The sequence below is a fragment of the Lepus europaeus genome, chromosome 11, assembly GCF_033115175.1.
Source record: "Lepus europaeus isolate LE1 chromosome 11, mLepTim1.pri, whole genome shotgun sequence".
In the NCBI taxonomy this organism is placed as follows: domain Eukaryota; kingdom Metazoa; phylum Chordata; class Mammalia; order Lagomorpha; family Leporidae; genus Lepus; species Lepus europaeus.
This window is the reverse complement of record NC_084837.1, coordinates 64,095,444-64,109,328: the sequence shown is the minus strand read 5'-3', so window position 1 is coordinate 64,109,328 and position 13,885 is coordinate 64,095,444. Positions and strand designations below refer to the sequence as shown.

General features: G+C 57.9%; 1 protein-coding gene across 1 annotated transcript in view; it reads left to right on the top strand.

The window, feature by feature from the left end:
- PLA2G4E (phospholipase A2 group IVE) overlaps positions 1-13,385 on the top strand; it is a 37,287-nt gene extending 23,902 nt beyond the window's left edge. Inside the window, exons 12-20 of the mRNA XM_062206631.1 lie at positions 1,162-1,298; positions 6,245-6,467; positions 8,034-8,148; positions 8,680-8,817; positions 10,341-10,448; positions 11,227-11,430; positions 12,187-12,353; positions 12,651-12,834; positions 13,165-13,385. Coding sequence (XP_062062615.1) covers positions 1,162-1,298; positions 6,245-6,467; positions 8,034-8,148; positions 8,680-8,817; positions 10,341-10,448; positions 11,227-11,430; positions 12,187-12,353; positions 12,651-12,834; positions 13,165-13,385 — 1,497 coding nt within the window. The remainder of the gene's footprint in view (positions 1-1,161; positions 1,299-6,244; positions 6,468-8,033; positions 8,149-8,679; positions 8,818-10,340; positions 10,449-11,226; positions 11,431-12,186; positions 12,354-12,650; positions 12,835-13,164) is intronic.
- The last annotated feature ends 500 nt before the right edge of the window (positions 13,386-13,885 follow it).

Sequence of the window (13,885 nt, the reverse complement as noted above, 5' to 3'; positions counted from 1 at the left end):
CTGCTTGTCCGGGTGCTAGCAGAGGCTGGCTGGGTGCTTCGCTTATGCACACGTGGGGTGACTGCCTCACCCCAGCCAGGAAGCATTTTCAGCTCCACCACCTCCAGCAGCTGACACCTCCACCCAAAAGGCCATAGGTCCTCCCACCTGCAGTTCTCTTGAATATGCACACACAGACACACCCCCAGAAATCACAGCAGCAGCCGGCAGCTGGGGGTGGGGGAGGCAGCATCCCCCAGTGCCTCCCCCAGGCCCAGTCGCTCCTTCCCAGGGAGCGGACACCAGGCCCTCATCAGAGCCCTCGCTGTCCCCTGGCGTGTGCCTGGGCAGCAGCTAAGCCCTCGGAGCGCCCACCTTCCCGGCTGGCCTTAGCAGGCTGTGTCTGCCTGAGGAGGCCTTGTGACTGGGCTTCAGCTGAGAGAAGGATCTTCCAGTGCCTACCCCCAGGAAAACAGCGCTCCTTCTCCCTACCACCTGTGGGAAGCTTACCCAGGGCATCGTAAACTTGTGGCAGCCCGGCGGTAACCACTGTTTGGGCCTCTCATCCAAACATTCATCTACTCCTGTTCTCACAAATACAGTATGTAGGGCGAGGGTGGGCTGCAGGGGCCAAGATGCTACCCGGGGCTCCACCTCCCATATCTGAGTGCTTCTGGCTCCTCCCTCCAACCTCCTGCTAATACTCACCATGGGAGGCAGTAGCTGATGGCTCAAGTACATGGAAGACCTGGATGGAGTTCCAGGCTCCTGGCTGCTGCCTGACCCAGCTCTGGCTGTTGTGGGCATTTGGGGAGTGAACCAGCACATGGAAGATCTCTCTCTGTCTGCCTCTGTCTCTGTCTCTCTGCTTTTCAACCACGGGGTGTACTGAGCACATCCCACGTGCCAGGCCTGGGCCTGGGCCCTAGTACAGTTCCATCCACAGAAGACGCGGCATTAGGGAATCACACATGAGCTGGGTCCTTGAGTGAGCCTCCCACACCCTGGGCCCAGGTGGATCATCTGTTAGCCGAGGGCTGCACTAAGAGTACTGAGAGCTTTTCGGGTCACTTAGCACCCCCCTCCCCTTTACTGCTCTCCACAGCCAACTCTCCCTCCTCCCCCATCCTCCCTGAGCTGCCATCCCAAGTAGTCCCTGACATTCTGCCTCTGTGCCGCCAGGTACCGCTGATAGCCATCATGGCCACTGGGGGCGGAGCAAGATCCATGACCTCCATGTACGGCCACCTGCTGGGGCTGCAGAAGCTAAACCTCCTGAACTGTGCCACCTACATCACCGGCCTGTCAGGGGCCACCTGGTAAGGCACTGGGAGCCCAGAGCAAGGACTGCACGGGCCGGCCTGGGTCCCTGGTGATGCCCGTCCCCTGCCACCCCAGGCTGAAGTGGGCGCTCTTCCACAAAGGCACAGCTGTGTGGCTTTGTGCTTACAGCCGGATTCCGTGGGGACTCGGGTTCTGGATCTGTAAAGTAGGGGTAACAAAAGTGCTGGGCTCGGGCTGGTGTGTGAGACCGGCCCAGTACCAGGCACATGACAGGCACTGTGCATGCTGGCCATCGCCAGTGCTGCCATTTCCCTGAGGCTTTGGCAGGGACCCGGAGTGTGACAGCCAACAGAGAGTGAACCCCTGGCGCCACCTTGCTGGGAGGGGCAGCCTCCTCTCTCTGTGCTGTGCCAAGTCTCCTGGTGCAGTGCCCTGGTTTCCCTGTGTTGGGACTCACCACCCTTACCCTGCCAAGCCACCTCCTGCCAGGCTTCCTCAGGCAGCCTGGAGAACGGCAGGCCCCGCCCTGGGCTCTCACCTCCTCACTGTGCCCTGAGCATTGGACTCCCCACAGGTGCCCAGTGCACCTGCAGGAGCCATAGTGCTTGGGATAGAGGCACAAAAAATGGGTTCATTTCTTCAGTCAGCAGAGAGCAAAGGGGCTTCTGGGCTAAAGGAAATGCTTTACTAGATAACCTAGATATAGTTGCCTTTCTACAACACAGTCGGAAATTTAATGTTTCACTTTTTTTTACGATGAAAGAGGCCCACCAGAGTCGTCATGTGGCCCTCTGACCACCCAAGGCCCATCAGCCAGAGCTGCATCTTATTCCATCTATGACGGTGGGCCTGCGGGTCCCACATGGGCCATCTCGTTTGAGTGGAGGAGGACTGATCCTAGGAACACTAAGAGCTCCTGTGTCCCTGCTCCTTGTTGGGGCCCAGAGATACCAGGCCAGATGGTTCAGAAGGGACAACCAACAGTAGGTGGCTTTGGCTCCCCACCAAGCCCTGGGCCACTGCGTCCTGTAGAGCCTCTCATTTCTCCCTCACAACAAAACCAGGAGGAAGGTGCTGTCATTATTTCACAAGGGAGGAACAAAGTATTTGCTATCTGCGGATGCTCCAGTTGCATCACTTGGATAAATCAGTATAGTCTTTTATATAACCTATGCACACTGCCCCACAGAGCTGAAATCATCTCCAGATTACATTTAATATCCAACCCAATGCAAATGCAATAGAAACAGTCCTTATGCTGTTCTTTGTGGGGGGAATAATAGCAAGAAAAAAAGTCTGCATGTTCAGTAGGGACAGAATCTATTTTCAACAATTTTTTCAAAAAGCAGTTTTAAGTATATTTTTAAAAAAAATACGTTTACTGTATTTGAAAAGCTGAGTTACAGAGAGAGAGAGAGAGAGAGAGAGAGAGATCTTCCATCTGCTGGCTCTCTTCCCAAATGGCCACAATGGCCAGGGCTGGGCCAGGCCAAAGATTGGAACTCCATCTGGGCCACCCCTGAGGGTGGCAGGGACTCAAGTATTTGAGCCATCATCTACTGCCTCTCAGGCACATTAGTAGGGAGCTGGATCAGAAATGGAGTAGCCAGGACTCGAACCAGGTACTCTGGCATGGGATGTGAGCTCCCAAGTGGTGGCTTAACCCACCGCACCACAACATCCACCCCTATTTTCAAATATGTTTGCAGCTAATTGAATCCATGAGTGCAGCACCCATGGATATGGAGGACAACTGACAGCTGGAGAAACAGATTTGCCCAGGGTCACTCAGCTAATGAATGGTAGAGCTGGAATTTCAACCCAGTCCAGGGTCCAGATTCTTTTTTTTCTTTTCTTTTTAAGATTTATTTATTTATTTATTTGAAAGGCAGAGTTACACAGAGAGAGAGGCAGAGGCAGAGAGAGGTCTTCCATTCTGCTGGTTCACTCTTCAGATGGCTGCAATAGCCAGAGCTGACCCTTTCTGAAGCCAGGAACTAACTTCTTCCGGGTCTCCCACATGTGTGCCAGGGCTCAAGCTCTTGGTCCATCTTCTACTGCTTTCCCAGGCCATAGCAGAGAGCTGGATGGGAAATGGAGCAGCCAGGACTTGAACTGGCACCCATATGGAATACTGGCACTGTAGGTGGTGGCTTTACCTGCTATGCCACCAGGCTGGCCCCAAGACCCAGATTCTTTTTATTTTATTTTTTTAATTTTTTGACAGGCAGAGTGGACAGTGAGAGAGAGAGACAGAGAGAAAGGTCTTCCTTTGCCGTTGATTCACCCTCCAATGGCTGCCATTGCCGGCGTGCTGCGGCCGGCGCACCGCGCTGATCCGAAGGCAGGAGCCAGGTGCTTCTCCTGGTCTCCCATGGGGTGCAGGGCCCAAGCACTTGGGCCATCCTCCACTGCACTCCCGGGCCATAGCAGAGAGCTGGCCTGGAAGAGGGGCAACCGGGACAGAATCTGGCACCCCGACTGGGACTAGAACCCGGTGTGCTGGCGCCGCTAGGCGGAGGATTAGCCTGTTGAGCCACGGCACTGGCCAAGACCCAGATTCTTAACCACCACATTAAACGGATGCCCACGTCTAGTGGGTTAAGAAGGCAACTGGCTTCCAGCATGGTCAAGGGGCATCTGTGTCTGCCTGGACTTCCATGGGCCAGGCAGGAAGCAGGGAGGACCAGGGAGGGTACAGGGGGGAGGCTGGATGATCCATGGCCTAGGAAAAACACTGAAAAAATTCTTTAAAAAAAAAATTTGCAATTTTTTTTTGACAGGTAGAGTTATAGACAGTGAGAGAGAAAGAGAGACAGAGAGAAAGGTCTTCCTTCCGTTGGTTCACTCCCCAAGTGGCTGCCACAGCCGGCGCTGCAGTGATCTGAAGCCAGGAGCAGGTGCTTCTCCTGGTCTCCCATGCGGGTGCAGGGCCCAAGCACTTGGGCCATCCTCCACTGCCCTCCTGGGCCATAGCAGAGAACTGGACTGGAAGAGGAGCAACCGGGACTAGAACCGGGCGCCCACACGGGATGCTGGTGCCACAGGCAGAGGATTAACCAAGTGAGCCATGGCGCCAGCCCCTGCAATTTTTTAAACCTTTTTAAAACTAGAAAAGTTTGGGAGGCGAGGTGCTTTCTGTTGAAGAAATCTGACCTACACCACCTTGCCTGTAGCCAGGTGCGTGAGGGAAGAGGCTGCTGATGTCCTCCCTGCAAGGGGACCCTGCCCTGCCCCGCCCTGTCCTGGATCCAGGGCAAGAAGAGAGAAAGGCGGGGGCCAGAGGCAGGGCTGGGGACATCCTCCTTTCCCTCCCTCTGCCCTCTGACCACTTTTTTTTTTTTTTTTTTGACAGGCAGAGTGGACAGTGAGAGAGAGAGAGACAGAGAGAAAGGTCTTCCTTTTGCCGTTGGTTCACCCTCCAATGGCCGCCGCGGTAGGCGCGCTGCGGCCGGCGCACCGCGCTGATCCGATGGCAGGAGCCAGGTGCTTCTCCTGGTCTCCCATGGGGTGCAGGGCCCAAGCACTTGGGGCATCCTCCACTGCACTCCCTGGCCACAGCAGAGAGCTGGCCTGGAAGAGGGGCAACCGGGACAGGATCGGTGCCCCGACCGGGACTAGAACCCGGTGTGCCAGCGCCGCAAGGCGGAGGATTAGCCTAGTGAGCCGCGGCGCCGGCCTCTGACCACTTTTAAGTTAAGAAGAAGGAGATACAACCTTCAGCCTGCATCACAACAATGGGAACGAATGTGGCAAAGTAGAAACAGCCAGGGTCTGGAATCAGCAGGCCTGGGTTCAGAGGTCGGCTCCAGCCCTTTGTGCTTTGTGGCAGGCACTGTCCCAACCTCTGTGGCTCACATTAGCTCCTGTAATCTTCCAGTACCCCCAGGAGGTAGATGCAGTGAGCACAGATCTCCCCATTCCACAGGTGGAAAACGGGGAATATGCAGGTGAACAGCATTCACACTGCTAGTGAGTGGAAGAGCCTGCTCTAAAAAAAAAATAAAAGATTTTTTTACGAGTGACAGAGAGCAGAGAGAGAGAATATCTCCCATTGGTTCACTCCCCAAATGTCCACAACAGCCAGGGCTAGGCGAGGCCAAAGCCAGGAGCCAGGAACTCCATCCAGGTCTTCCGTGTGGGTGACAGGAACCCAAGTACTTGGGCCATCATCTGCTGCCTCCTAGGCACATTAGCAGGGAGGTGGATCAGAAGCACAGAGTAGCCAGGATTTGATGTGGGTTGTAGGAATCTGATACAGGAGGCAGGCATCACAAGTGGCTGCTTAACCTGCTGTGCCACAGTGCCCACCCCCAGAGCCTGGTTTTGAACTCAGAGAGATCAAGTCCAGATTCCTAAGCAGCACACTACATCTGGCACATAGTAGACATTTAAGACATGGGTGATAGGGTTTGCACTGTGGCATAGTGGATTAAGCCTTGTCCTGTAGTCCTGGCATCTCATATGGGCACTAGTTTGATTCCTGGCTGCTCCACTTCTGATCTAGCTCCCTGCTAACGTACCTGGGAAGGCAGCGGAAGATGACCCAAGTGCTTGGGGCCTTGACACACAAGTGGGAGATCTGGAAGAAGCTCCTGGCTCCTGGCTTTGATCTGGCTGAGCCTCAGCCATTGTGGCCATTTAGGGGATGAACTAGCAGATGGAAGATTCTCTCTTTCTCTCTCTCCCTCTCTCTCTCTCCCTCTCTCTCTCTCCCTCTCTCTTTTTCTCTCCCTCCCTCCCTCTCTCTCTGTAAGTCTGCTTTTCAAATAAATAAATCTAGAAAAAAAAATGGGTGATCACACACACACACACACACACCAGCCAGGCCTCTGCCCCATTCCCTTCCCTCCAGGCTGCTCTTCTGGCAGCTTTAGGGTTCAAAAGACCTTTAGGGTTCACCTCCTCTGCTGCCCCGATAGGTGGAGTTGGTCAGAGCAGGGCTGGGTCCACTCTGATAGCTACGCTCTTCTCTCTCCAGGACCATGGCTACCTTGTACCGTGACCCTGAGTGGTCCTCCAAAAACCTGGAGACTGCCATCTTCGAGGCCCGGAGACACGTGGTCAAAGACAAGATGCCCTCCCTGTTCCCGGAGCAGCTCTTCAAATTCCGGGAGGAGCTCCGGCAGCGGAGCCAGCAGGGCTACAAGGTCACCTTCACAGACTTCTGGGGCCTGCTGGTAGAGTCGTGTCTGGGGGACGAGGTAGGCGCACAGGCATCCAGCTCTCTTGCTTCATGGGTGTGTGTGTGTGGGTTTGGGGGGAGCCTGGACATCTATCATGGCAGAGGGAGTCCCAGGGGACCTGCAGGTACATCCTGGCTGGAAGAACCATGGGTGCTGACATGCACCGTGGAGGAAGACAGAGGGATTGGCTTCCCACATAGCATCTGGAGGACGACGCAGACTCTCACGCTGAGAGCAGCTTGGGTGGAACCCAGCGTAGGGCAGCGAGTCCTCTGAGAGCCACGCCAGGACACCTGTGAGACAAAGGGGCGGCAGCGGGGAAGCTGGGGAAGCACCGACTGGGAGTGCATCTCACCCTGAGCGGGGTGAGAGGAAGAAAAGTGGAGTGGAAGCTTCCTCGACAGCTGTCATCCTGGAGGTGTGGGAAGACCGCCGGCGGGGCCCTCTCACTGAAGCTGGCTGTGCCCCGGGAGGGGGCTGCCTCAGTATCCCCAACACACTCAGCCGTGGACATGACAGCACGGTGGCTCTCTGCAGGCTCACTCTCATGGCCACTGTCCAGGGACCGGCCCAGAGTGCTGCTTCCCGCTCTGAGACCCCACGATCCGAGCCATAGTGCCAAAAAGAGAACAGCCTGTGTTGGGACGCAGCTGCTGCGAGGGCTCCCCAGGGCATGGAATGGTCCTGAACGCGGGGGGGGGGGGGGGGGCTCAGTGAACACCTCAGCCCTTCAGGCTGCACAGCCCCAGAGACGAACCAGCGGCGGCTGTGTGTCCGCCCAGACGCATGGCCCTGTGCCTCCCTCCCAACCATATCTGGGAGGTTCTGAGTGCAAATCAGGAGGACTGGCAACAAATTATTATCCAGTAGGCCCCCACTTCCAGAAAGCCCGCAACTGAGGACGATCTGCACTTGACCTTGAGTGTTCACGCAGCCCTCCTTTGTCCTTTCAACTGAGCGCCTCCTGCAGGAACCATGTCAGCCAGCGAGGACTCAGAAAGGAGTCAGACGGGGCTCCAGACTCGCCATCCCACCTGCCACCACGAACCCACCCTCGTGATGGGCGGGGCAGGCGGAGCCAAGGGCGCTGGCTTTTGGCTTCCGGCAGGATGGGGTTGGGATGCCTGCTCTGCTGTTCCTGAGGTGGGGATGACCTCAGTTAGTGGCAGCTGATACTTTTTGACAGCGTTTTCACGACAGTTGGTGCCCATGTGATGAGGAGGAAAGCACCTCAGCGTTTGAGGGTTGTGATGAGTGGGAGGGGCTGGGGTTCTCAGGAAAGCCAAGCTGAGAGGGATGGCAGGAGGAGGCCCTCCAACAGTGAGCTCGGCCTGAGCTGCCCTCCCCCGGCCTGCAGAAGCAGCCCCCTCTGTCTGCCGTCTGTGGTGTGATGGCCCAAGCAGGCCGTGCCCATTCTGCAGGTGCATTGTAAGAGCAGGTTTGCTCCTGTCCACTCTGGTCTCACAGCAGCCTGGTGGCTCAGCAGCTGGGGGTGGTGCTGGCGGCCCAGGGTGTCCTCCTACCCTAGGCTGTCCCCAGGGGTTCCTGTTGGTGGCTTCTCCTTACGCATTTACTTCCCTGCAGAAAAATGAGTGCAAACTGTCAGAGCAGCGTGCTGCTTTGTGCCGGGGCCAGAACCCCCTGCCCATCTACCTCACCATCAATGTCAAGGACGATGTAAGCAACCAGGACTTCCGAGGTAACACTGGTGGCTGGCCACTGAGGACGGGGTCCCTTCTTGGGGGCAGAGGCACCCAGCACCTCCAGGTCTCCCCACCCCAACCCCTTTGCCAACCTCCACGTCAAATGAGGGTGCCCACAGCTGAACCAATCAGCTATGCCCCCCAGTCTTCCTGGCACACGAGTAGGGCTGGTGGCATGGTCCTTGGCTTCCCTGGGTGCACACTTGATGTATGGGGACCGTGTAAAAGCCCTAAAAGGAAGCTGCCCAGAGGGAAGGACCTTAGAGACCTGCCCTGTGTCCAGGTCCACTTCAGTCCCCATTTATGTAGCTTTGAGGTGCCCCTGAGCCATGCAGCTTGCAAAGTTCAGGCTTTCCCAACCTGTAGAAGCCGGCCAAGGGCGTCCCCATGTGCCGTGTGGGGGAACTGCAGCCTCCCTGTCCCAGACTCCACACTGCCCGGGAGGCCAGTGCAGGAGGGCGGGCAGGCAGGCAGGGCTGGGCTCCTGGGCCTGAGTCCGACGCCCCACCCTGCTGCTTCCTGTGCAGAGTGGTGCGAGTTCTCCCCCTACGAGGTGGGCCTGCAGAAGTACGGCGCCTACGTCCCCAGCGAGCTCTTCGGCTCCAAGTTCTTCATGGGACGGCTGATGAAGAGGCTCCCTGAGTCCCCGATGTGCTACATGCTAGGTGACTCCGGGCAGGGCTCCCCTTGGTACCCCTGCCCGACCCAGTGGGCCCCACCTTGGGATTTGAGGAATGATGGGGTGGCTCTTCCCCGTGCCTTGGGTCAGCCCTGAGCAGGGAACCTACTGGCACTTGCCAGCATCACCTTCCCCAGAGGAGGCTCGTGAACCCACCCCAGACCTCCAGAACTGCCCTGATCTTCGGGCCCCGAAGGACCTGACTGCGGACCAGAGGGGACTCCCCTCCATGTCCGGATCTCCAGTGGGCTCCCTGGGATCTGCTCAGAACCAGACTGGGAGTGGAGTTTGGGATGGAAACTTCTGTAACTCCCTCTCCCTCCCTCTGTGGTTTCCAGGCAGCAGTGTGCCGGCTTATGGGGGCGGGAGGGAGGGCTCAGCCCTGAGGATCCAAGAGGCCAGAGAAAATGGTCGGGTGAAGGACAGAGGACAGAGACCAAGGCCGGGCCCAGCTCCCCACCCTCAGCTCCCTGATCTGTCAGAGGCCAGGTCCCCTGCAAGCAAGGCTCTGACTGTGTCATCCACTCTTACAGCCACCCATCCAAGGTGACCTCAAAACAGACTTATCTTTACAGCACCTAGGAGTGAGGTCCTTCATCTAGACTGTGTCTCTGCTCCTTCCATCTGTCCAAGGCCACTTCAGAGAGTCCCCCCTCTTCTTAGAAGCCCGCCCAGAAGCCCCGCGCCCACGGTGGCCTCTCCTTCCCCTGACCTGTGCCTGGGGGTACATGAGTCACAGGGATATAGTTAAAGACACTTGGGCTTGGCCGGTGCCGGGGCTCAATAGGCTAATCCTCCACCTGCAGCACCGGCACACCGGGTTCTAGTCCTGGTCGGGGCCCCAGGTTCTGTCCTGGTTGCTCCTCTTCCAGGCAAGCTCTCTGCTGTGGCCCAGGAAGGCAGTGGAGGATGGCCCAAGTGCTTGGGCCCTGCACCTGCATGGGAGAACAGGAGAAGCACCTGGCTTCTGGCTTCGGATTGGCACGGTGCGCTGGCTGCAGCTTGCCGGCCGCAGTGGCCATTAGGGGGTGAACCAATGAAAAAAGAAGACCTTTCTCTCCATCTCTCTCTCTCACTGTCCACTCTGCCTGTCCAAAAAAAAAAAAAAAAAAAAAGACACTTGGGCTTTAGCTGTACAAAGCTGGCTAAGTTAGCTAACCTCTGTGAGCCTTCGTTTTCTCACTGTAAATTGGGCTGAAGAGTAAACCCTACCTGGTGGAGGATCCCAGTGGTTCAATGTATGTGAAAGATTTAGTGTTACACTTTCAGACTTGAATGTTACACTTTTAAAATCATCATAGTAAGATGTAAGAGGGAGTTTTACATCGTCCGAGCGAGCGCCGGGCGCTGTCCTCACCTTTAGGTGTATGCACTGAGGCGAGGCATAGCACCTGGACTTGAACTCAAGGTTCACACCTGTCAGCACTGTGTCCCGGCTGGGGCTGCGCACGCGGGTCTGGGTGGGCCCAGGAGTCTGCACAGCTGCTCACGGTGGCCCTGAATCCCTAGGTCTGTGGAGCAGCATCTTCTCCCTGAACCTGCTTGACGCCTGGAATCTGTCCCACACCTCGGAGGAGTTTTTCCACAAGTGGACAAGGAGGACAGTGCAGGACATCGGTGGGTCCTCCTGGCTTCCCTTATGGTGGGTGGGGGGGGGGGTGGAGCAGGAATCCTGAGCTGAGGGCCAATCCGCCTGCCATGTGTTTCCACGGTGTCCCCGGGGCCCACAGACACAGAAGGCAGCCAGGGCTGGAGCACCCCCTTGAAGGCAGGTGATTGTAGGTGACACCTGTGCCAAGGTCCTCGGCCTCCCAGCGCCCAGGAGAACTGATGAGGGAGGCATCAGTGAGCGCAGTTACAGGTCACTCCTCCAGACTCCCTGGCCTCTCGGGGACCCTTAACTTTTTTTCTTTGTTAATTTAATTGAAAGGCCGACAGAGAGCTCCCATCCACCGGTTCACTCCCCCCAATGCCCTTGGCTGGACCAAGCCAAAGCCAGCAGCCAGAAGCCAACCCAGGTTTCATTCATGGGTGGCAGGACTCAACCACTTGAGCCATCACCTGCTGCCTCCCGGCGTGCATGCTAGCAGGACACTGGAGTTGAGCGTGGAGTTGGGATTCAAGCCTAGGTACTCCAGAATGAGATGAAGGGTCTGAACCTCTGTGCCAAATGCCACCCCTCTGGGACCCCTCTCACCCATCACCCTCTGTCTCCTTCTCCACTCCCCCACCCCCTTCAGTGTCTCTTACCTGAGTGCTCCTGGCACCAGTGACAAGGGAGGCTGTACTGCTGTCACAGCGGCTCACCCGCAGGGCAAGGCAAGCAGACAGCGCCTCACCTGGGCAGTCTGGGGACCCCAAGTTTTGTGACCCGCCCCCTCACCCTCCCCTGCAGAGGATGAGCCGCTCCTGCCTGACATCCCCAAATGTGACCCCCACGTGCTGGAGACTGCGGTGGTGGTCCCGGGGTCGTGGCTGTCCAACACTTTCCGAGACATCCTCACCTATCGGGCCTTCGTGTCTGAGTTCAACAACTTCCTGTCTGGCCTGCAGCTGCACACCAGCTACCTCCAAAACGAGGAGTTCTCCAAGTGGAAAGGTATAACCCTGCCTGGACACTGCTGGGAGGAGGGAGAAGCGGGTGTGGAGGAAGAATGAGAAAACCCCTTCACTGGGTAGAAGGTGGCCAATTTCCGCCCCCCAACCCCCACCTAGGGGGATTCCTCCTTCTGCAGTGTGGACTTGAACAGTGCATAGCTCTGCCAGCAGGGGGCGGTGTGGGCATTTAGTTAATTGTACAACTCTACACTGACCGCACAGCAGCCCTGCAGAGTGGGCTTCCCTGCACAGCCAGGGAACCGTGGGCCCTTACTGCTGGGCTCTAGGGGTGCCCCCTTGGAGTTGGGCAGGGGCAGCCCAGTCTAGAACCCCCCCAAAGGTAAGGAGCAGGGTCAGCCTTCAACTGTGGTCTTGCAGCTTCAGCTCAGCGCCTCCCCGCACCCAAGGTGCCAAGGTTGACTTTCCAGTTTGTTTGATACTTTATTTGGCCACACCCTGCTATTGGCTGCTTGAGCCTGGCCTTTACCACCTGGGGCAGAAGGGGCAGCTGGCTTGGGCCCAGGGTTGGCACTAATTTATAGGATGATCTCAAGCTGCAGCTGGGTTATAGCAGACTTCCTGTGCGTAGCCCATGCAAGGTGTGCTGAAACCCCAAGGTCATGCTGTTGCTCGTGAGCCCACCCCGAGGAGCTGGGGTGCTCGGCCCGCTCCTCCAACGTGGGGCCTGGGGCAGGAAGCTGCCAGCCGTACGGCCACCGCCCGAGATGTGTCGCTAACTGGAAGCCTCGGCTTTCAGACACCGTGCTGGATGGTTTCCCAAACCAGCTGACGACATCTGCAAATCACCTGTGCCTCCTGGACACCGCCTTCTTCGTCAACTCCAGCTACCCGCCCCTGCTCAGGCCCGAGAGAAAGGCCGACCTCATCATCCACCTCAACTACTGCGCCGGCTCCCAGACAAAGGCAAGTGCGGCAGCCCCGGGTCCGCACAGTGAGCCTGGGAGGAAGCCCGACGCTTGGCGTCCTCTCGCTCAGACATTGCTCACACCTGCCGGGGCCTGTGTGCCAGCGAAGCGAGGGCACCTGGGCAGCGCACTTGGGGAAGGAGCCTGCCGCTGGCCATGCACCTTGGGTTCAGCCTAGCACGTGGGGGCGGGGGTCGCTAGCCGGGGAGGTGGGGAAGCGGCTCCTGAGCAGTGTGTGTTTCTCAGCCTGCCTCGCCTTCCCCACACTCACGCGCGCCTTCCTGCGCTGTTGCAGCCCCTGAGACAAACCTGTGAGTACTGCAGCACGCAGGGCATCCCCTTCCCCAGCTACGAGATCCAAGAGGCTGACGACGGGCTCAAGGAGTGCTACCTGCTGGAGAGCCCCCAGGACACCGACGCCCCCACCGTGGTCTTCTTTCCGCTCATCAACGACACCTTCCAGAAGTACAAGGCGCCAGGTGAGGGCCCGGCAGCCCCTGGCCTCGGCACCCACGAAGCAGCCTGGCCTGGCCACAGTTTGAGCTGCCTGGGCTTTTGCAAGGCAGTGCCGAGCCCCCCGCTGCCAGCTGCCAGTGTCACCCTGCTCTTCCAGTCCACAGCATGTCCTGCCTCCCACCACGGGCCCAGCTTAGAGGAGTGTGTGTGTGCACGCGCGCGTGTGAGGGCGCAGGCGTAGTGTGTGTGTGTGTGTGTGTGTGCGAGCAGGGGAGCCGCAGGGAGGGATGCGGGAACAAGCCCCCCGCAGTCTTGTCTGAAGTGTCTTGAGCGGTGCCCTCTGCCGCCCCCAGGTGTGGAGCGGAGCCCTGAGGAGCTAGAGCTGGGCCAGGTTGACATCTACGGCCCCGACACGCCCTATGCCACCAAGGAGCTCACCTACACGGAGGAGGCCTTCGACAAGCTGGTGAAGCTCTCCGAGTACAACATCCTGAACAACCAGGACAAGCTCCTGCAGGCGCTGCGGCTGGCGGTGCAGAAGAAGAGGCGGCTGAAGGGCCGGTGTCCCTGCTAAGCCCCAGTGGGCTGGCCGCCCACGCAGCCATCCGGCCCTGCTCTCTGGCAAAGGGTGCAGCAGGCCGGCCTGGGCCATCTACCAAAAACTTACCAGAAAAGGAGACAGAAAAGAAGCCGACGAGGAGCCGTGTTGTTTTACACTCTTGGGGGTTTCCTTCAGCGCATCCTCGCAGGAACGTTGCTTCAAGCGCAGGGTGCTAAAGCCGAGCTGAGACCCGGGAAAGCAAGGGTGGAGCTTGTGTCCCCACCTCCCACCCCAAGCCTCCAGTGGTGGCCCAGGGAAAGTGCAGGAGGTCTGACAGGCACTCCGGTTTCTCCAGAAAAGCACTTTTTCAATTCTGAGTCCATTGTGCTCCTACGATTTTCCTGGGCAGTTATGTTCTCTGACTCAGGGTATCACAGGGAAGCACGTGCGGGGAGATCCAGGTGTAGCACCAGAGTCCCCCGGGCTCTGCCACATAGGTGACCAGCATCAGCGGCACTCAGAGCCCCAGGGCT